This window comes from Aedes aegypti, chromosome 2 (genome assembly GCF_002204515.2).
Source record: "Aedes aegypti strain LVP_AGWG chromosome 2, AaegL5.0 Primary Assembly, whole genome shotgun sequence".
Lineage (NCBI taxonomy): Eukaryota > Metazoa > Arthropoda > Insecta > Diptera > Culicidae > Aedes > Aedes aegypti.
The window spans coordinates 129,460,979-129,484,498 of NC_035108.1; the positions used below are offsets into that span (position 1 = coordinate 129,460,979).

Sequence of the window (23,520 nt, forward strand, 5' to 3'; positions counted from 1 at the left end):
TTTCTCTTATATGGCGAAGTACTATACTTTTCTAAACCATCGTAAAATAACTTTTAAGCATCGGAAGTACTATGAACTTTGTTAAAAAGTATTGTTATACACATGAAGTTTGTATTCTGTGGCAAATCTATATAAATAAAAATGGAGTGGTGTTTGTATGTCACGAAATGGCTTCCGAACGGGTCAACCGATTTGAATGATTAGTTTTCCGTTTTGTTCGTCAAGTGTTCCGACGTGTTTATGTGTATAAAAATCTCAGAATATTCACCGGGAAAGTCGGAAAAACGAACGTGAACGGACTATAATTTTGTATAGGACGATCTTAAGCGTTTTTCAACAGCCTACTTAATGGCAAGACGAAGTTTGCCGGGGCCACTAGTTTAGCATATAAATTGTCAAACAAGCTGGCAAACTTGCATGCAAGTTCGCTGAAATAGTCAAATTTAGCATTTTCAACGGCCAATAATTAATATAGTATTACAATTTTAATTTTAAATGTCAAAAATGTATTGTATTTGTTGGAAAAGTGGTGTGATAATAGGAGTTCTTCACACTTTAGATATTCAGAGCTCCTTCAGAATTGTTTCCAGGATTCATGGAACCAATTCACAAATTTCTTCACCTTTTATGTGCATAAGCAAAATATCGCCTATGATACCGCATGTCAATCTGTTCAAAAATGATCATAATGCACTAGTTCATGAATTTCTCCACATTATTTAAAAAACAATGAAAACTCTAAAAATACTCTTTCTTTAAAAGTTTTTCCAAGTATTCTTCAAGTTTTTTTTTTTCAACGAGAAATATATAAACAATTTTCTTTGTATTTGTAAGTAACACTTCTGAAGGTCTACCAGGAAATTTTCAATCCATTTCTTAAGGGATTCGTTCCAAAACTTCTCTAAGGATTCTGCAACGATTTTCTCTAAAATATGCTCGTAGGATTTGTTACTCGGGAGTCGGATGATCCCTCAGCAAGACCTGAGTACCGGCGAGCTAGAGCGCGAGCTTTTTGCTCTCAGTACATACATACATAGTTTAAGTTTAATATAGATTTAAGCGACTAACATTTTAACCTTACTGACTTTTTCTTTTTATTTGGCATGATTTTGGATTTTATGCCCCAACGGTAACAGATTCCGTAGGCCCAGATAGCCGTAGCGGTAAACGTCCAGCTTTTCAGCAAGACCATGCTGAGGGTCGTGGGTTCGAATCCCGCTGGTCGAGGATCTTTTCATAAGAGGAAATTTTCTCGATTCCCAGGGCATAGAGTATCTTCGTACCTGCCACACGATATACACATGCAAAAATGGTCAATCGGCAAAGAAAGCTCTCAGTTAATAACTGTGGAAGTGCTCATAAGAACACTAATCTGAGAAGCAGGCTTTGTCCCAGTGGGGACGTAACGCCAGAAAGAATTGTTACTAGTCCTTGTTTTTTTCAGGATTTTAGAATTCTTCGTAAGAAAAAAAATTCCAAACATTCTTCTTACACAATTATCCGATAAGTCATACACATTTTTCTGAGATAAATCCTCGTCCAGGAACTATTTCAAGATTTTATCTGAAGATTAATAATAATGATTTTTTTTAAATATATTCGTTAAGTATCCCATCAGAGGATGTTTCAGGAATCTGCTACCAAGATTTTTTGCATAAATTTTCTTGAAAGGATTTCACCATAAATTTGTTCAAGTTTTTTTTGCAGGGTCTGTTGCAAATTACATGTTTACAAATTCATGTACCCAAATTTATCTAGCGCTAAACGCGAAAACATTCAGCATGACCTTAAGTGTTGGATTGTGAGTTTGAATCCCACCGCTAGAGGTTTTTTTGTAATTTTCTCGACATTTCAGGATATAGAGTATCTTGGAGGGCTTCCTTAGCCTACTGACAATGTCCGCCATGCTGAAGGTGTCTGGGTTCGGTCCCCGGCCAGTTCAGGATTTATTTATTTTTTTCGTATAATAGGAAATGCCTTTCTTGGGCAAAAAGTATCATTAAACCGGCCACCCGAAACAGTGATACGGAAATGGCAACTTTGACAAAGAAAACTCTCAGTTCACAACTGTGAAAGTGCTTGTAGAAAAATAAGCTAGGAAGTTAGTTCTATCCCATTAGGAACGCAACGCCGGAAAAAAGAACATAAATTCAAACATTTTGATGTCAATTATTTCCACGCCGATACACGCCGCTGTCACCGCCGCCGAAACTTGTTAACGGCGTGACGCCTCACGCCGCCGCCGATTGAAAATATTTCGGCGCACAGGTCTATAGGTAACTCTTGTAATTTGTTCATTTATTTTTCTAAAGGAAAGAAGTTTCTTGTAGCAATTCTATAGTCAGTTTTCCAGGATTTTCACTAACAGATATTCTAAATCGTTCTTCTCACGTGCCAGAACTTTTGGGAGCCATGCACAAACTATGTCACGCTTTACTATTTAGGCATGAGAATACCATGAAAAACCTTATCGTGTGTCCCATTCTCCATAAGAATAAGTACGATGTTGATCAAGTTTGTATGTTGAACAAATGGTAAACTATTTAATTTATTTTTCAAGCTTTCTGCTAATCTTATATTTTTGTTGATACGTGGGTAGGGCAATCCTTTGACTGTCCTATCCATGTGTTTTTGTGTGTAGTACATGGTATTGGAGCGGAACTTATTAAAATGGGACCGAACAGGTTGGCCACTTGTCTCACCGATTGATAGCCAGGATATGGGATACAGAACCGCTACCGGAGAAGTGGAAGGAGGGAGTAATATACTTAATATACGAAAAGGGTGACCAATTAGAATTTGAGAACTATGGATCACCATTCTTAACGCAGCCTATAAAGTACTTTCCCAGATCATCTTCCGCAGTCTATAGCGATCGGAATTATGGGAAGTTATCAAACCGTTTCGTGGGCAAAAATGTCGCGAGTATATTGAGTGATACGCACCACTTATTCATCGATTTCAAATCGGCCTATGATACCATCGACCGCAAAGAGCTATGGAAAATTATGGCCGAGAATGGTTTTCCCGGGAAACTAATCAGGCTGATCAAGGCAAAAATAGATAGTGTACTGTGCTGTGTGAAGATATCGGGTGTGTTATCGAACCCGTTTGAAACCCGCAAAGGACCTGGATGGTCTGTCCTAGCTCTTGTTGAATATTGCGCTAGAAGGTGTTGTGGAACGGACGGGCTTCAACATGCGGGCACGATCTTCAATATATCCAGCCAGTTCATTTGTTTCGCTGACGACGTTGTCATTGTCGGAAGAACGTTCCAGGTGGTTGCTGAGATGCTGAAACATGAAGCAGAACGGGTTGGATTGAAGGTAAATACGTCGAAGACAAAATATCTACTGGCTGGAAAAACCGAGCGTGATAGAACTCGCATTGGCAGACTCGTGATGATCGACGGAGATGAGTTCTAGGTGGTGGACGAATTTGTCTATCTCGGATCATTGGTAACGTTGGATAACAACTGCAGCAGAGAAATTCGAAGACGTATCATTGCCGGAAGTTGTGCACAGTCGGACTCCACAAGACCTTGCGGTCTAGTAAACTTCACCTCCGTACTAAGTGTACCATGTACAAAACGATGATAAGACCGGTAGTCTCCTACGGGCATGGGACGTCGACAATGCTCGACCTGCAAGCGCTAGGAGTTTCTGAACGACGTGTGCTTAGGACGGCCTTTGATGGATTATGTGAGAACGGCGTATGGAAGAGAAGAATTGACCACAAGCTTGCGCAACTCTACTGTTAACCCAGTATCCAGAAAGTCGCCAAAGCTGGAAGTGTACGATAGGCGGGACACGTTGTGAGAATGCTGGACAACAATCCCGCAAAAATGATGTTCACCTTGAATCCGGCCGGTACAAGACGAAGGGGAGCGCAACGAGCCAGGTGGTTTCACCAAGTGGAGCAGGATCTTGGAAGTGTTGGGCGATCGAGAATCTGGAGGTTAGCAGCCACGGATCCAGTTATTTGGCGTAACATTGTGGCGCAGGTCTTAAAGGACGTAGCGCCATCAAAAGCAAAAGCAACATGTCCTATCTGTCCTACCCACTTCGCCCGCCACTGAATGGCAGTGTCGTGAAATAGTGCCCATAATTTCTGGGACACCTTTAATTATATAAAATTTATCTTATAAAATTTTTGACACAATGTCTCTTAATTTAGATGTTCGTAAGATTCGCTTACAATCAATTTGCAATCAATGCATATTCGATTGTGATTTTGTTTTAGCCAATACATATTACATTGAATACCTTAACAAACTTACATATTGGCCCACTAAACACTGAACGTAAATGTAATCTTACGTAAAATTGATCCGTGTCTCGCTCTCGAAACTGAATTTGTATGAAATTGTACAGATTGTTCTCAAATCAACTAAAACTAATGAGTGTGTTACAAATGAGTTTTGCGGTTTATTAGAATACCGTTTTGATTCATATTACGGACACTTAAGGCCTCAGTGAAGTATAACCCAGCATGGACCATACAAAATAAATCATTCTGTATGATTTTTTAGCGTTATCGAGCGTCGGAAGCCCTTAACTTTCGGATGGTGGGTAAAGAATACGCGTCCGCAACTTGAATAATTTTAAATAAATCAAAACGTGTGGCCTTTTCATGATTCTTATTCCGGACGCTCCCTCACTTTTGCCTCATATTCCGGACGCTTTGATTCGAATTACGGACAGCTCATGATAATCATTAATGGAACAGTCAAATCATCAATTGAAATCGTTCAACCACTTAAGAGACGTCTAAGCTAGTTGGGCATTATAAATTTGCAATGATATTTATGGAAAAAACCTAATAAAACGAGCCTCGAAAATGAGAACTTTTGGACGGCGAAAATTGAAACATTTCGTGTGAAATGTTTCCCATACAAACGAGAGTGTCCGGAATTTGAAGCTGTCCGTAATATGAATCAAAACGGTACACTGTATACAGCTGAATTCTCCACGGTCCTTTAGTTTTAATCTAGAATAACCACAAGGCGGCATCCATTTATTACGTAACGCTAAAATTGAAAATTTTTGACCCCCTCCCCCCCCTCTGTAACGCATTTTGTATGAAAAATTTTAAATTTTTGTATGAGTCGTAACGCTTGAGCCTACTCCCCTCCTCCCCCTAGAGCGTTACGTAATTTGTGGACGGCGCCCAATTAGATTCGGTTTTTGGTAACACGATCTAAATTTTCAGCTGCCAAAAACTATAACGTGCCAAAATTGGAATGTTATTTTGCAATAATTAGTTATAAGAGTATCCTTGGGATTTTGTTACGCCACCCTTATGGAATCATAAGAACGGAGAGTCACTTCGAAGCAGATTTCAGTAGTGCAGAACTATGCAGATTGTATAGAACCGAAGTGTTACATAGTTCACATACTATTAAATATCCTAATGTTTTCAAGCCTTTTCTATACAATTCATACTATAGGCCATGTTAATTCAATAATCGCCTAAGTAATCTTTGTTCAAAAATTGATTAAGAAAATAAAGTTCCGACAGTAGACTCTAGCATGAAAAAATCCAAGAAAGTTGCATGTGAAAGCCATCCTTAAGGTGTTTGAGTTGATTCCCGGTCGATCCAGGATCTTTTCGTAATAGTAATTTCCTTGAATTTTCTGGGCAAAAAGTAACATCGTGCCTGTAAATGCAAAAATGGCAACTTGGCAAAGGAAACACTCAATTAATAACTATGTAAGTGCTTACAACAATTCTAAGCTGAGAAGACGGCCCTGTCCCAGTGCGGACGTTAATGCCCAGAAGAAAAAGGAGGTGTATTAAGATTAGATCATTCTAGAATATTTCTTTTAAAATCTTAATGAAAATACTGGTTGTATATATTTCAAACGAAAAAGTTGAGTTTTCTTTGCTCTGTCGTTATCAGAGTTGCAAATTACGCTTCTACTGTTCAGACGCTATACAGGACTAAACATAGGTACCGACTTTTGTCAGACACATTCTACCATCTCTGATTATAATATATCACTATCATCATAATAAAATACTAGTCTGCAATAGAAGCGCAATCACATGTAAAATGTATCTAGCTATCGTTATAGATGTTAAGCTCAGTTTTGACTTTCAACTGTCATCCCCATGAGTTTTCTTTTCTGTACCCCCAATCATCATGATGTGAAACAGCATGGAAGACGCGTGAATTATGCCGGTTTACGACAGGGTATACCCAACGGACATGCGCACGTTGGATTCAGTAATTGTGCTTCGACCACCCTCCACAAATTTCGGCAAAGGTCATCATCAGCTGGCATGTCTGCAGTGGGTGATCGAAAGCACTCCACTCCAGCTGATTGTGCCAGTTGGGTCGTTGACAACGCTAGAGAAACAGTTCAGTCTGCGAGACGGCTCGTGATTAGTGAATCGCTTCAAGTGTCCCATAAGTACAAATAGTTTTGTGGTGATTGGCAGATATCAGCCGGCATCAGTTGCTGCATCATCCCATTAACGAGTGATTGTATCGTGAATGGTACAAGTTGTTGTTATACATATTGATTTGTGAGATTATGTGGTATTCGATCAAATTAATGTGATTGATTGACTGAAGTGTACGCTAGAAAAGATTATTATATAATATTAGTGACCTTGTTTTCCAAACCAGGACGTTATATTATTGAAAACGGGTATCATAGATAAATAATTCCATAGCGCAAGAAATTGGCATGATGAACTCACGTGCTGAATCGAAATCAATTTGTGTTTGCATGAACGCTTCTTTAAACAATTTTTAAACGACATCGTTGACCTTCAACATGCTTTCCGGATGTCAATGTACTGATTTGCTCTTTAGCTACTAAGTTTGAAGTTATTATACGACTTGGTTCTTGTATAAATAGATAAATTAACATTTCGAGTAAAAAATAAACCTGAACCTTACGCAGTCAATTGAAACATACATAAAAAGCCTGATGGAGGCCAGACTTTTTCTGATTTAAGAAATCGAACCACATGCTACTCCGAGACTGATCAGAACAATTGCAATTGCACACATAAATGTTCTCATGAAACCAAATTGAAAACTACTTTTGCTATCAGTAAAAGCAAATTGAAACATTACCTGGGATCGAATCCCATCCCCGAGATAATTACTTATGACGTAAAAATTATAGTGATGACTTTGGGAAGTAAAGCCGTCGGTCCCAAGATGAACTAGTCCAAGGCTAAACATCTCGTTAATAAAGATAAAAAAATTCTCCATGTAGCACAAAAAAGTGTATGATTATATGAAATTAGAACATAACAACAATTTTTAACGTTGACAGAACGCTAACAAAATATAATAATGAAAATAATCATCATAAATTGATATCAAATTACGATATCAGCTTGATGCTGAAACAAGATATGTTTTCAAACAGTACTTTTCAGTGCTAAGCTAAAAAAACGATACTTTTCAGTGTTACAAAAACAATGCTTTTCAGTACTGTTTTCGATCTCTTTTCGATCATTGTTGGGACCCGAGCCTTCGATTTTTCGTTGGACCCGTTAGCAAAAGCTTGCATTGGTAATCCTTCTTGAATACTGTCTTGGAAAAACAAACTTCCTAAAAGGTTACTTCTTCTTTCGTTTATTCATTTGATGTAGTTACTACCACAAATAAAAGGAAGGGTGAATCTCTGAATTCACAAATCCCTTCAAAAAAAAATGGGGATTTAAACTGTCGCTAAATGTGGCAAAAATGGAAGAGAGGAATGTGCGCTTTCTTCGAAGGGCGAAATGGTTAATACTGATAATTACATCGATATCTGTTCGATGGTTTAGACAAACATCAAATCGAAACAGCCTTTTATTCAAGTGAGGAAACAAAAAGTATCGCCTATTATGGTCAGTTGTTCCGAATTTGGAGGATTTAGGCAGGAGATCTTGACATTAGCGTAGGAACACGGGGGCCAGGGGAGCCAGGCCCCCTCCAGCGCCATCCAGACCCCCCAAAATTTTGGACGACAATAACTGTAAAAGTAAAAAAAAAACAATTTACATGACTCTAACATGAAAAAACATTAATCACTTTACATGAATCAAATTATTAACAAAAAAAAACTCTTCAGTAATAACGTTCTATTATTTTGTACAACAATACTGGGAGAGCCTCGCTTGTCGTACACAGCATCAGCGTAGGGTTTCAAATTTGATGAATCGCGCAAAAACTTAAAGATCAACCGTCAATCTATCGCTCGATTGGTTACCGCTAGAACCAGCTTGTTGTTATGTACGGTGTGCGAAATTTTTCGACATCGTCGTTAAAAAAATACAGTAGTACGAAAAACTATCAATATCCTGGAAATTCGATTCCTGATTCCGAATTCATTAAAGAAATCCATACATTAACTACAACTCGTATAATGTCCGACAAAATTAATTGAAAACATCAGTAAAATTACTAAAGAAATCCCTTAAACAATAGTTAGTGGGAATCTTTGGCAAAATATAAGGCTTAATTCATAACAGAGCTTTTCGAGGAATTTCGCCCCGGCCAGTTTTTTTCAGATGGATAGCAGAAATTTAACCTGGTGTTAAAAAGTCCAACAAAATCATTCATAATTTTTTATGTCAGCAACAAACTCTTGCTTCGATGTTGCTCCATTTTTTAAGTATTTCACATGAATAAACTTATTGCTTAAAATCTAAGCTACATTTTTCCAAGAAAACTGAACTTGTTAAGGAATATCAATCATTTATTTGACTTATTTTTAATAGAGTTTGTATCTTTTGACCTTTTGACTTTTTTCATAGAGTTTGTATTTTTTCACTTTTTGATCTTTCCAAGAAAACTGAACTTGTGAGTGCTTTGTGAAGCCCAAGCAGGACAGTTCGGTTTTGCGTCGTCCGATTGATTTAGCTGACGGATTCGCGCGTTTTCGTTGCCGGAGAATTTTTTCCCCCTGTTTTGGAGCGTCTTGCTGGGTAGTGCTTCGAGAAGCCCAAGCAGGACAGTTCGGTTTTGCGTCGTCCGATTGATTTAGCTGACGGATTCGCGCGTTTTCGTTGCCGGAGAATTTTTTCCCCCTGTTTTGGAGCGTCTTGCTGGGTAGTGCTTCGAGAAGCCCAAGCAGGACAGTTCGGTTTTGCGTCGTCCGATTGATTTAGCTGACGGATTCGCGCGTTTTCGTTGCCGGAGAATTTTTTTCCCCCTGTTTTGGAGCGTCTTGCTGGGTAGTGCTTTGTGAAGCCCAAGCAGGACAGTTCGGTTTTGCGTCGTCCGATTGATTTAGCTGACGGATTCGCGCGTTTTCGTTGCCGGAGAATTTTTTTCCCCCTGTTTTGGAGCGTCTTGCTGGGTAGTGCTTTGTGAAGCCCAAGCAGGACAGTTCGGTTTTGCGTCGTCCGATTGATTTAGCTGACGGATTCGCGCGTTTTCGTTGCCGGAGAATTTTTTTCCCCCTGTTTTGGAGCGTCTTCCCAAGTAGCACTGGTAACAAATGCAATATTTTAGAAAAATAAAACAAATTACATTGCCGTTGCATTTCAGATAATTTGTAGCATATCTTATTGATGATTGGTTATTAAACTATTACATTGTAACTTACGCTTTGTTTACATTACATAGGTGTTGCATTTTTACTTGCATGTAACTTAACCTAGAGCTGTCAAAATGAATAAGTTACATTGAAATTGAATCTGTGGTTGCAAAGAAACAAATAATACGATAGGTTACATACAGATTGCTAAGTCACATGTGTGAAACAGCATGAAGTTTGTTTACCATTTGTCATAGGGGAAGGGGTGAAAAAATGAACAGGATGGTAAAATGAATACCGAACTTGTTACGCATGAACAACAAATTTCATTAATTTTTATTACGCACGGATGATTTAGAGCATAAATAAGAGTGTTTTCGTTAATACGGAGATATATTGAAGTCAGAACCACGTTCAGAAATTGAAACTGATGTAATTTTAGGGACGGAGATGTTGAGGTTGTTCAATGAGGTGAATATCGTAATGAAATAATGTCAAAGCAGAAACCTTTAGAACTGTTTTCGAAGGGATTATAATCATTCATAGGTGTTTTTTTAGGACTGTGATAAAAAAAAATCAAAAATGTTTGTTTTGCTCGTGTATTTTACCACCAACATAAAATGAACATTTCCATAATATTTTAATGACGACGAAGGTATGGTCTTAGTCTTAATTCGTGTCGCGCCGTAATTAACATCTCTGATGTTGTGCGATTGAACTAGCTATAATTAATAAGGAAATTAATAAATAAAGGACCATTTCTGCGAGTAGACATATCACAGAACATCTAGTTACATTTGTAATGTTCTCTTTTCTACTTTTGTGAGGAACGCCAAACTTTGACCCGATGACACAAAATTCGTTTAAGGGGGCAGGATCCGTCATCAACTCGATAATTTTCAAAAGCAGCTCCAAGCTCCAACCGAAACACAGTTTCGATGTCGTAATCATCGAAATCGGATCCTTAAACGTTAAAATGTTTGGGCTCTCTAAACAATTCGTTATCAAACGTCAACATTCCACAGCATAATCGCTAGTGTTTACTTCAAAATTCGAAATCATCATCTCCAACTTAGTTCTACCCTCCGTCCACGAATTATTGTGGCGCGTCGATCGTCGCAAGTTTCTCGTTAAACAGTCAATCCCGTAAATGATTGTGTTTTGTTATGCTTAACGCTCAACGCTCCGTCATCGTAATCATCGTCATCATCGTAGTTTTTCTGTTCAAAACTAAAACTTATTCAATGACAATGTGTTCACTGCGTTTCGGTTGGAGAAAAGAATACAGTGAACACATTTTCATGTAAATTTTGTTGATTTTGAACGTAAAAACTGCTTTTGAAAATTCCGAAATCAATGACGGATCCTGCCCCCTTAATTACTTGTAGACGACAGCAGTCAGTGGCTGTCTTCTTTGTTGTAATTTGTTCTGGGATTTCAACTCCCACAGGGTCCACTTATTCACTGCCATAATTTGTATTTCGTGCAATAAATATGTTAGATTTGTCCTTGAAAAACTTATCGAAGGACCTAAACTTTAATCAACTCGTAGGGGCAAAACCCTCACCCCCCTATTTCATAACTCACCAAAACAGCTGTTGAATTCAAATTCTACCAAACGTAATGCCACGCTGAAGTAACGCGCAAATTAGAACCTTACAAATGTAATTTTTTCAGCATGTATCTAATATTGAGCAATAACATCAGAACAAACGCCTGTAGGTATGCATAATATATGAAAAATCGATGAAGAGAAATCACTCATGTTACTTAGGCCCTAATGAAGTGACAGCACAGAAATGCACAAGGGGCTACCATTAACAACGCGATTATTTCTTCCCAATTTTAGACCCACCATACAATTTACAATTTGTATGGACCGTGGTCATTGGCCAGAATCTCTCCTTTCCCCCAATAAATGACTACGTGGTTTATGGATGACCCATAAACACGCATTTTTTTGATTGATTTATTAACCCTAGAAATACTTAAATGGATGGATGTTGTTTCTACTATTTGATAAAGAACTTATTTGTAAATCCGATTATAATAAAAATAGCATGTTTTTCACATCTAAATAGCTATTTTCCTTATCATGGGCATATTATCCTCAGTCTCTAATATTGGCACAAATTGATCAATTTCTAAATTCAATTCGTTGTTTCACCTCAGGACGCAAGATTGCATTACTTCCTAGCGTCTTGTAGTGAAAAATTGTTAACAAACCCGCATCTTGTCACCTTTATTCACAGAATAGAGCATCGATGAAGAGAAATCGATCATGCGACTTGCGCTTTTATTATAGCACATGCTAGAATTTGCCTTCTTTCGATCTATTAGTGCTTTCTTGGACGGAGCTTTTAATTTTCATACTTTTGTAAGGTTCCAGTCAATTGGCTTAGGGGATTTTTGCACATAATTTGATGGTTTATCGCAAATTCATCGTTTTTCCCATTAAAAGCAAGACGATGTCGTTTAGGTGTTCATTTTAATACCCCTTCCCCTATTGACAGCTGTGTAATTTATTACCAGTTTCAGTACAGTTACACATCAGTTTCAAAATAACATAAGCTTTCAGGGTAACTAATGTGTAACAAACGAGTGACTTGCTGACAGTGGTCAACACTACATGTCAAAAAATTTCATACGTATTGTGAATTTTGATAAAAAAAACTTTACTATTTTATGACTAGTTATTGCTTTCATAGATATTTTTCCAGTGATTAATTAAAATTGTTGAATTTACAATATGCAGCCTCTCTAACAGCTTTTCTATAGTTTTCATCATTTAAGATTGGCTGTCCTCAAACAGTTATTCGGAAGTGTTTCTGCAGCAAGATGAAATTAAATGGCGTTTTATGATAGGCAACCCGGAAAATCCAACTGCGGGACACGAATCAACGTGATGTGTTGGTATCACCATCTTCACAAACAATTAAATTAAAATCAAAAACACTGCTATTTTGAGTAACAGTGCCAATTCCCATTTTTTTGTGTCAGTTATAATGGAATAATATCTCAACAATCCAGGTACCATGTGTTATTCAATATAAAATTTTTATCTATTTTATGAGCGCGTCAATTTTGAGCAAGTTAAATGATTGATTTCACCACAAATTCAAATCGGCATGTTAAATTCAATATGTACTTGTGAATAATTACGCGTTCGAAAATCATACGTATTACTTTTATTGACATTCAACTCTAAAATGGTTGTTCGGTTCCAAAACTGTCAGAAAGTAACAACTTCAACGCCGTTTCATTTATTTTGTCGCAGGAAAACCCATGCGTAATCAATCAATTACATAGCAGTCGCTCGTAAACTTCTTATGTAACGAACAAACAAGTTACATAAGGCTCGACTTTTTGCGCTTTTTCGGTTACATAGCAGTATTTTTCCATGTTGCAAATGTATCATATTGTAACTTTTGAATATGTTAAGTAGCCGTTGCTGTAAGCTACTTGTAACAATATGTGCTGCTTGGGTTGCTGGGTAGTGCTTTGTGAAGCCCAAGCAGGACAGTTCGGTTTTGCGTCGTCCGATTGATTTAGCTGACGGATTCGCGCGTTTTCGTTGCCGGAGAATTTTTTTCCCCCTGTTTTGGAGCGTCTTGCTGGGTAGTGCTTTGTGAAGCCCAAGCAGGACAGTTCGGTTTTGCGTCGTCCGATTGATTTAGCTGACGGATTCGCGCGTTTTCGTTGCCGGAGAATTTTTTCCCCCTGTTTTGGAGCGTCTTGCTGGGTAGTGCTTCGAGAAGCCCAAGCAGGACGGTTCGGTTTTGCGTCGTCCGATAGAGTTTGTTGACGGTTTCGCGCGTGTTTTCGTCGCCGGAGATTTTTTTTTTTTTCCCTTTGTTTTGGAGCGTCTTGCTGGGTACGTATTTGGGAAGGCCCAAGCAAGACGGTTTATTTTCGGGACGCCAAGAAGTTTTGCTGTCAGTGTCAGTTTTGTGTTCAGTCGAGAATGGATGGCCAACTGGTGAGTTCGTTTCATGCTTATGATAACACATATTTTCTTGAAAGCGTAACTTTTATGTAATATTAAAACAAACTTTGTATGGTTTGTCACTATAGGTGTCGGCATTATGCTTTTTTCTTATACAATTTGAATATACATATATTTTTCTCTTTTTGACATTATTAAAAATTATCCTTTGAATTGTTCGACATTGTGAATGTTGACGTATTTTCTAAAACTTCTACCATATCGAGACAAAATGCACAGTAATACTCATATGTAATTTTCAAACAAACTATGTATGGTTCGTCACTACAAGTGTCGGCATTATTCCTGTTTCATATAAGTTAAAATATATACATGTAATTTTCAGTTTTCGTCATTAATAAAAACGTCTTTTGAATTGTTCGACATTATAGATGTTGACGTAATTTTTCCAAAAACTTCTCGAGACAAAAATACAAAACTAGCTTTAAATACAAGTCGTATATTTCCCCCTTGTCCATGGATCGCATCACCGACCAGAGGTGACTCCCAGATCTTTTCCTTCCTCACTAATAAACACCCTTCCCGTGGTGATTGTGGAGATGCAGAGGTATTCTCGGTCTCTAGAAGCAACAATCATTACACCCTAACATTCCTTCCCCATCCCAACTGACTGTAAGGACTTGGCCGGCGCCGTTATTGATCAATAATATTAGATCTGCTAAAATTGCACTTCGAGAGTAAGCGGAAACTCCCATCCCTTATTCATTTGGATCGTAGTGCAATTCTTACCAGTTCCGATCAATCACGGAGTAGCAACCATTGACATGTACAGTCAGTTTATGCTATGCTATGCTATGCTATGCAAAACACCCCTTTCTTTTTACCTTTATTTTTGTAATAAAAAAAACTTTGAATGGTTGGACACTACAAGTGTAGACTTCCGAAAGGTTCACTTTATTCAACAAACTTTGGATGGTTCGTCACTGTAAGTGTCGGCATAAGAATAGGAGTGTTAGGAATGTTTCATTTAGGTATTTGTTCAACAAACTTTGAATGGTTCGTCACCCCAAGTGTCGGCATAATCATGTTTATATCTCACAAATAATTATTTATCATGGTCTAATTGCTTATCAAAGTGAATCCTGTGACCCAACGATCCTCCCCATTAACAAACATCCCTCCCAGTAACCTTTGTGGAGATGCAGAGGCAAACACGGTCTCCAAATAGCAAAGGTTACACACTAACATTCCTTCCCTCAATCCCACCTGACTGCAAGGACGTGGCCGGCGCCGTTATTGACCCTGTATAAATAGAGGCACTGAATTATGCACACTGAAGAAGATTATGGCCAATCCCAGTCAAACTTCTAGTTGATTCTTTGTGCATTTTCACTGACTTCGGTCAATCACGGAATAGCAACCATTGATATGTGTAGTCAGTCTAAGCTAAGCTAAGCTAAGCTAAGCTAAGCTAAGCTAAGCTTTCCAAGAAAACTGAACTTGTAAAGGAATATCAAACATTTATTTGGCTATTTTTTTTAATAGAGTTTGTATCATTTGACAACACCGCTAGCGCATGACGGCTCACCATAGTAGCATGTCCAAAAGAACTTGAAACTATTTAGAACCAGAGCTACAGGTCCAAAGCCCTGATAAAGGTATATATACATGGCTATGACCGTGGTCATCATGTAAAGAACAAACGGACATTGTTGTATCGTGTCAGCACCGAGGAGGCAGCCCCTCTAGCACGATGTAGGTAGCGCAATCCTGTTTAGGTGGCCTATATTCTTCACCACTGACTGACCGATAAAACGGCGGTGGCTGCCAGGTGGAAGGAGCACTTTAAGCAATTGTTGAACGGTGGAAATGGAAATGTAGCGAGGAACAGGATGAACATAGATGACGACGATCAAGCTGTGGACCCACCGACCATAGGAGAGGTTAAAAAAGCTATCAGCGAGCTGAAGAACTGTAAGGCTGCTGGGAAGGACGAGATCCCGGTCGAGCTTCTCAAGCACGGAAGCGAGCAGCTTTACCAGTCGATCCACCGAGTACTTCTGAAGGTATGGGAGGACGAAGAATTGCCCACTGGCTGGTTGGATGGCCTCATCCGCCATATCTACAAGAAAGGGCACGGACAGGGGTGTGCCAATTACAGAGGAATTATCCTGCTGAATTCGGCGTACAAAATTCTGTCGCGCATCCTATTTAACAGACTGCGACCGCTCGAGGAGTCCTTCTTCGGCGAATACCAAGCTGGTTTTCGTGAGGGCCGTTCGACAACGGACCAGATGTTTAGTTTGCGAATGATCCTAGACAAATTCCTGGAGTATAACTTGCAGACTCACCATCTGTTTATTGATTTCAAGGCGGCGTACGACTCAGTGGAATGAAATGAGCTTTGGCAGATAATGCCTGAACATGGTTTTCCGGCGAAACTAATTAGGCTGATACGTGCTACGCTGGATGGTTCGAAATCAAGTGTTTGGATCGCAGACGAGGTGTCAACCTCGTTCGTGACGTAAGACGGATTGAAGCAGGGAGACGCACTTTCAAATTTACTGTTCAATATTGCACTCGAGGGTGCTATTAGGAGATCTGGCGTGCAGAGAAATGGCACTATTATCACAAGGTCGCACATGCTCCTTGGCTTTGCGGACGATGTAAACCTAATTGGAATCGATCGCAGGTCAGTGGAAGAGGCCTTCGTGCCTCTGAAGGAGACAGCGAGGATAGGCCTGACCATTAATTCTACCAAAATTAAGTACATGGTTGCAGGTCAGATAGAGTCAGGCATGGTGGTGTAGGTGCTGAGATAGTGTTTGATGGGGATGTGTTTGAAGTTGTTGAAGAATTTGTTTACCTTGGAACACTTGTAACATGTAACAACGACGTTTCCCGGGAAGTGAAAAGACGTGTTGCGGCTGCGAATAGGGCCTTTTACGAACTACGTAATCAGCTTAGGTCCCGCAGCTTGCAAACGGAAACTAAATTCGCCCTGTATAAAACATTGATTCTTCCGGTGGCTCTCTACGGGCACGAAGCGTGGACGTTGAAAGAGTCAGCCCGGAAAGCTCTCGGTGTTTTCGAGCGTAAAGTGCTGCGGACAATAGTCGGTGGGAAACTCGAAAATGGTGTGTGGCGCAGACGCATGAATCACGAGATGTATCAAGTGTACAAAGATGCGAATATTATCAATCGTGTAAAATATGGCAGACTTCAGTGGACTGGTCACTTACTGCGAATGTCGGAAGAAAAAATTGCGAAAATAATATTCAGCAGGGAACCAGGCAGAGTTCGGTGTTTTCGGGGAAGACCACGAATACGCTGGCTGTACGCAGTGGAAGAGGACCTGCGAACCTAAACGTTCGGGGCAACTGGAGAAGTTTCGCCCAAGACCGACGAAGATGGAGCTCTACATCTTCTTCTTTCTGGCGTTACGTCCCAACTGGAGCTCTACAATACGCCCGGCAATGACGTGACGCTAAGCTGTAGCCATCAAGGTATCAATGTAGGTATCTTTTGACAGATACGCGTATTTCGACCTCAACTGTAAGGCCGTCTTCAGTGTCGTGTACTAGACTTGGCTACTGAAGACCCGAAAACCGCAAAAATCGCGTCACCACTGTGCTCGAGTCATTTCGCATTCGGGTTTGAAAAACGTTAGGAAGAAAAAGATTACAGTTTTGAAGAGCCGTGACATTTTTTGTGTTGAACCGTCATGGTTTGCTTTGGATTTTGATGGTCGTGTAGAAAAATGTGAATGTCGAGGTGGTAAATGTGTGCTACAGTACATTTCACATCCCTGGACTGAAGTCTACTAGACACGACACTGAAGACGGCCTACAGTTGAGGTCAAAATACGCATATCTGTCAAAAGATACAAACTCTAGTGGTATTAAATGGTATAGTACAAAATTCCGTAATTCATCTACTTATAAGTATTCCACTAAACAGCTCGAAGATTTATTATCATTGATTTCAACCTTCTGCTCATGTTGTAAAGACGGATCAAGAGTTTAAGATCATTGTCCTTAATCGCGGATACGAATTACACGACTCTATCTGTTAACAATGGTGATCAATATTCGACCAGGTTGTAAATTCCAGCGCGCAACTTTAAGTTCGATTTTCCCACCGAAAAAGCTTCCAAAACTGGCTGCGATTGTGCTGAAAAATCGATGCAACAGACAGTTACAGCTTCTACCGAACCACGCTGGACAAAAGAACTGTAATAATTGAGTCCCTGCACTAAAAACATCTCTTCGTATTTTATCCACAATCCATTTCGTAAAACAAGATTTCGTACATATAACGCTATTTTCATTCATTGTACGAATTATTTGTACTTGACAGAATTTCGCGATTCAGTGACTTTACGAAATAATCGTAAAATGTACGATATACGATTCGTAGATGTGCGTTATCGTGTTGTTCGTATTACGAAACTGATCGTTTAATCTACGAAACCATTCGTTGTTTTCTGCAACGAAAGGTTTCGTAGACACATTTCGTAAAATACAACATGATACGACCGCAGCCGAGGGAGGTAAGAAGAAGCACGTATAAATGTTCGTTCTGAATACGAAACAAACGAATTTCGATTACGAAATGTTTAGTACATTATAACAATTATTGTTTGTTTTGATTTCGAGCTTGAATCATATTACGAAGCTGGTTGCATACATTTTACGAAACTGTTTCGTTGCAGAAAACAACGAATAATTTCGTAGTTCAAACGAACGATTTCGTAATATAAAACAATATATATTTTCAGTGTGAGGAAGGTCCCAAATGGACCAAAACGTTGGACAAAATAAAATAACAGTTTTTAATTTAGTCAAGACTGGAAAGCCAATCCATCATCTTCAAGATCACCAAGGACTCTTTTAACAAATTCTTTAGAGAATTCACCAACATTTTGTTCCACTTTGTCTTTAAGGTTCTTTCTTCAGTTTTTTTTATTCCTTCAACAAATCTTTCAGAAAATCTCTCGGAAATTTTTCCTGAATTGCTTGAAAAATGCGCAGTAAAAATATTCAGGACTTCCTGAAAAAAACATTAGATTATTCTTTCAGGTGTTACTCTAAGGATTCCTTAATATTCCACATTATAAGCATTTATAAGCAATTGGACACGACTCAATTGAGAAAACGTTCATAGCGATTTCTCCAATTTCAAGTTCGCCGCAAATCTATCCACATCTTTTTAAAGAAAATTCTCTAAGTTTTTCTTTAGGTTCCTCTAAAAATCAAATTGATGTTTCCGCATTTCTTCAAAACTCTCGAAATTTTAAAACTTCCTCAAAAATGCCTATTCAAAGATTCGAGGAATTTGTTCAGGGATTTCCTTAGAGATTTTTAATATTGTTTCCCCTGGAATGTCGTCGTAGGGATCTTCTACGAAATTTACCAAACATTCCTCCAAGTAAAATACTAGAGATTTTTTTTTTCAAATAGCTCTAGCGATTCTTTCGAGAATTTTTTAAAGACATTTTCCAACAAATTTATTGAAGGATTTTGCAATTCATTCTTGAACTTCTCAAAAGCATCTCCAGAAATTTCATCAGGTATTGTTTTAGATACTGGAAAATACTTTATGATTTTTTTACGAATGATAATCCCGGGATCTTAAATTCTTGAATAACATCTAAAAATACATCCACTCTTCATGTTTGGTTCAAAAACTATTCTAGGAGTGCCTCACTATATTTTATAGAGATTTTTTTACAAATTACTCTACGAATCACTCGATATCCATATCATATTTTTAGGAGATTTCTAGAGTAATGTATGTGGTACAGTCATCTCTCCCTTACTCGATATTGAAGGGACAATCGAGTTAGGGAGATATCGAGTTACAGAACACAAAACCAATGCAACCGCGATCCAAGGGACCATCGAGTTAGCCATGAAAACTAACTTTTACTATGGTTCTCTAACTCGATATCGAGATACGGAATATAGAGTAAGGGAGAGTTAACTGTAGTAATGAAATAAAATCTTTTGCAAGAACTTTTGAAGAAATGTGTTGGATAGATTTAGCTCAAATTAAATTCGAAAAAATCCTAAATGCCAGTCGAAAAAATCAATAGTTTGAATTATATGTGAAGGTATTTGTATCTAACATCTTACAAAATTATGGACAACGCAACTAAACTTCTCAAGAAGTTCCATCAGAAATCATCCTTGAAATCTAGCATCTTTCTTGACTTCGGGATTCCCCAAAATTCTGCCAGAAAGTCTGTAGGAATTGCACAAGATCTATGTGAAATGTTTAAAGGAAGATTGTTGTTAATTTCCTTATAAATATCCTAATAAACCCCTGTCCCCTCCGCAGTCATTTTGAACAATATTCCTCCACAGATTATTTTACCGTTATAATAATTTAGGTAGCAAAAGCATTCCTAGAGGTTTCAATAAATTTTCTCTGGAGATTAGAAGGCAAGAGACTTTTCGAAGGCACTTTTCGTAGATAATTCTTGTATAATCCTGGGATTTGAAGCATTGAAGAATTTCGGACGCAATTTGTGATGTGTTTTGGAAATAGTTTTGAACGCCTTTTTACGAACTTAACAAAACAATTTGTATGTATAAATTTACAGGGGAAATTCTAGAAGAAGTTTCAGTGAAATATTGCTGTAAATGATTCGCAATTTCAACGCATTCGAAATCCTGCTATGAAAACTATATGGCAGTATCAGCAAAAAGAAATTAAAAAACGGTTTTCTCAATTAGGAAACAAAAATTTTGAAAAAGTTGTTTACGGAACAAGTTGCAGAATGATGATTTTTACAAAACGAGTCGTACATTCATCCTACGAGGCTCGCCGAGTAGGATAATTACGACGAGTGCTGTAAAAATCAAGTTCTGCAACGAGTTACACAGCTAAAAATATATTGTAAATTTTAGTTTATTTTCATGCACATATTTGGAGCATCAAAATAAATTGAAAAGTCGACGATAAATCACTTATTTTTCAAACGAATGCACTTTAAATTCACACGATCATGTAACTTTCAAGCATCTTTAGTTGAAAATTAAACGTGATGCTGTGACAAAAAATGAATTTGATTTATTTTTACGGTACTCTTCTGTTCACGCTACATTGAAATTTAAAAAAAAAAATCTGTGTACGTACAACATTTTTTGTAATTTTGTAGAAGACCACTTGAAGGTATCAGAAATTATATCGGAATGAATTCACCATTATTTTACAATTTCTGAAAAATTGTTGTGTTATAATTCATTACGCAACTCAAAACTGCGTGATGAAAAACAGCCTATTACGATGAGAATTTACAAAAATAAAATTTCTCAACTGGACCCTGGCCCTGAGCCCTTTAGGAAATTATCTAAAATGTAAAAAAAAACTCAGAAGCCAATTCCAGCATTCAAAAAAGGGAGACAGTTAAAACTATTATTAAAATCATCAAAAAATATGAAAGCCCCTGGCAATGGTGGAATATTTTTCATTCTCGTCTAGAAACTATCTAGAGAGAAGCTTATCATTATTGGTTGGTTGACGTATTTGACAAATGTTTTCATAGACATAGAAAAAGCATTCGACAGTGTTTGGCATGAAGGCTTGATTGTAAAATTTAAAAACTTGTTAAAATTATCCAAAGTTATCTGTCAAGAAGCGTTCTGCTTCAGGTTAATTATCAGAATTTCAAATCTGAAAGATTTCCAAAGATTTCCTGTAAGAGCTGGTGTTCCTCAATGCAGCATTTTGGGACCAATATTATACAATATTTTCCCATCTGACCTGAGTTACCTCAGTGATGTCAAAAATCTTTGTTTGCGGATGACACAGGCCTCTCCGTCAAAGGATGAAGCCTGCGTGTCATCTGTAGTAGATTGTAAAACATATATTATTCCTACATAAACTAAAATCACTTTATTTCAAACCCTCAAGTAGACATGTATCTAGGGCATTCAAACCAAATGTAACCAATATATAAAATTTCTTTATCCAATTATATTTTTATAAATTACCAATAAGGGCTAGCTGTTGTAATATCAGAAAGTAGGTTCTGCAGAGGATTAAATAAAATTTTGAAAATGATTCTGAAGCTCCCACCCTAGTATAGTACCGATAAGTTACATGAAATATCCAATGTTGAAACATTGGAGCAAATGTCGAATAAAACTAATAATAATTTTCGGCAAAATTCGTTGCAATCTTCTATTATCACGATACATGCGTCATATATTTAGGTCAAAACACCAAAAAAGTAAGGTTGCACTCTTTACCTTTCGAATGAGCTATAGAGAGAATTTTAATAAGACTTGTAATCCCAGTGATATGGACAAAACATTTTTGTATGTTTTTAAGGGTGACCCCAAACTTTTGCACGAGAAAGTATGAAAAATAGCAATTAAAACTACTTTTTATGTAGCACAGAGAAATACTGTTTAATTGTCTTACTTACTTTTCGAAACATGAACTTTGTTACTTTTTTTCAGTAAACTGTCCAAAATTTGAATGATAACGGTAGTATTATACAGGAGAGGTGATTCCCCTATTGTAACACATCAGGTGGTCAAACCAAGCATGGCTCTTATTTTTCAATGACTTTCTATTTTAGGAAACCATTTTCAACACATCATAAAACAGCTGAGCAGATGCTCGAATGTCCCAAAACACCAAAGCATTTTTCCGCTGTTTTCTCATTTTCCTCAATCACATTTCGCTTGTTCCCCAAATGGGCCGCCCATAAAACGCGTAACCTCTTGGCGGGAAAGTCTGACTAAAGTCCACGGTCTATACGGATCCTAAAATATGCCTTCGTATGGAAAAGAGCTTAGAAGGCGAGAAAGGTTTACGACCTTCAAAACTAACATGGTTCACGGGCAACCCACTCCCAATCGTCTGAATTGTTTCGCAACATATCAACTATATTTTCCCGCCGAACCCCTTTTCTTACCGCACAAGACATCCGTTTGATAGACAACTCGTCTGCCTCTAAGGCATAATTTTATGGCAAGAGCGTAGAGAACAAACCAGACAGACTACGACAATTTTCTTTTCTGATTGTAAGTAGGCTTCAGACGACAGATTCCCCCCTTTAGAAGAAAACCACGAGCGAGCGTCGTCTTCAGTTGCGAAAGTGATTCGTATCAGTGCGGGTGGTTTTTGGCGCGCTGTTCACAGTCCTCTTTGAGTAGCAGCTCCGAGGTCTGGTAGTGAACTCGGGCACGTGCCGTGTGGGTGTTCTGGCGTATCAGCGAGGATTTAGTGGATAATTTATAGGTAATATTTTACTTGGCGTTGCACAGCGGAAGATGGACAAAAGTCACATCAGACATCTTCTGGATTTATCCAAAGAGGAAAAGAAAGCATTTCTGGATTCGTTCGATGCAATAATGTCCGACTGTGATGGTGGGTTGGCGCAAAATTTTTGTTTGCACTGAATCCGGTGTCCGGTGACTAACAGATTGTTTTACGACTATTCTCAGGAGTGGTGTGGAATTTTACTGGACCGATTCCCGGGGTGGACGAAGCGTTGCAGCTTCTCAAGCAAAATGGAAAGAAATTGGCATTCATATCGAACAACGGAATGCGGACCATGGATGAATACAGAGAAAAATTCAGTAAGCTTGGAATTGAATCTCAAGAGCACGACATCGTACATCCGGCGTTAACCACGGTTAAGTACTTAAAATCGGTTAACATGCAGGATGCTGTCTACTGCATTGGGACGGAGGTGTTTAAGAATTATCTACGATCTGAAGGATTTACTGTTCTAGATGGGGTGAGTATCGAATAGAGTGGCGAACAATTGAACAACAGAATTTATGAATATTATTCAAACTTATCTTCTTCTTCTTGGCATTACGTCCCCACTGGGACAAAACCTGCTACTCAGCTTAGTACTCTTATGAGCACTTCCACAGTTATTAACTGAGAGCTTTTTTTGCCAAAGTAGCCATTTTCGCAATTGTATATCGTGTGGCAAGTACGAGGATACTCTATGCCCAGAGAAGTCAAGGAAATTTCCTTTACGAAAAGATCCTGGACCGACCGGGAATCGAACCCAGACACCTTCAGCATGGCTTTGCTTTGTAGCCGTGGACC

General features: G+C 38.3%; 1 protein-coding gene across 3 annotated transcripts in view; it reads left to right on the forward strand.

Annotated features, from left to right (window-relative positions):
* The first annotated feature begins 6,306 nt into the window (after nucleotides 1-6,306).
* Nucleotides 6,307-23,520, forward strand: part of LOC5568744 (pyridoxal phosphate phosphatase) — a 28,591-nt gene continuing 11,377 nt past the window's right edge. Inside the window, exons 1-3 of one of the 3 annotated variants that reach the window (XM_021842358.1) lie at nucleotides 6,307-6,502; nucleotides 22,487-22,695; nucleotides 22,902-23,197. In XM_021842358.1, coding sequence (XP_021698050.1) covers nucleotides 23,003-23,197 — 195 coding nt within the window. In that variant the 5' untranslated portion in view covers nucleotides 6,307-6,502; nucleotides 22,487-22,695; nucleotides 22,902-23,002. Of the gene's footprint in view, nucleotides 6,503-22,486; nucleotides 22,825-22,901; nucleotides 23,198-23,520 lie in introns of all 3 variants that reach the window. The other 2 variants (XM_001658073.2, XM_021842357.1) reach the window with 2 other exon arrangements.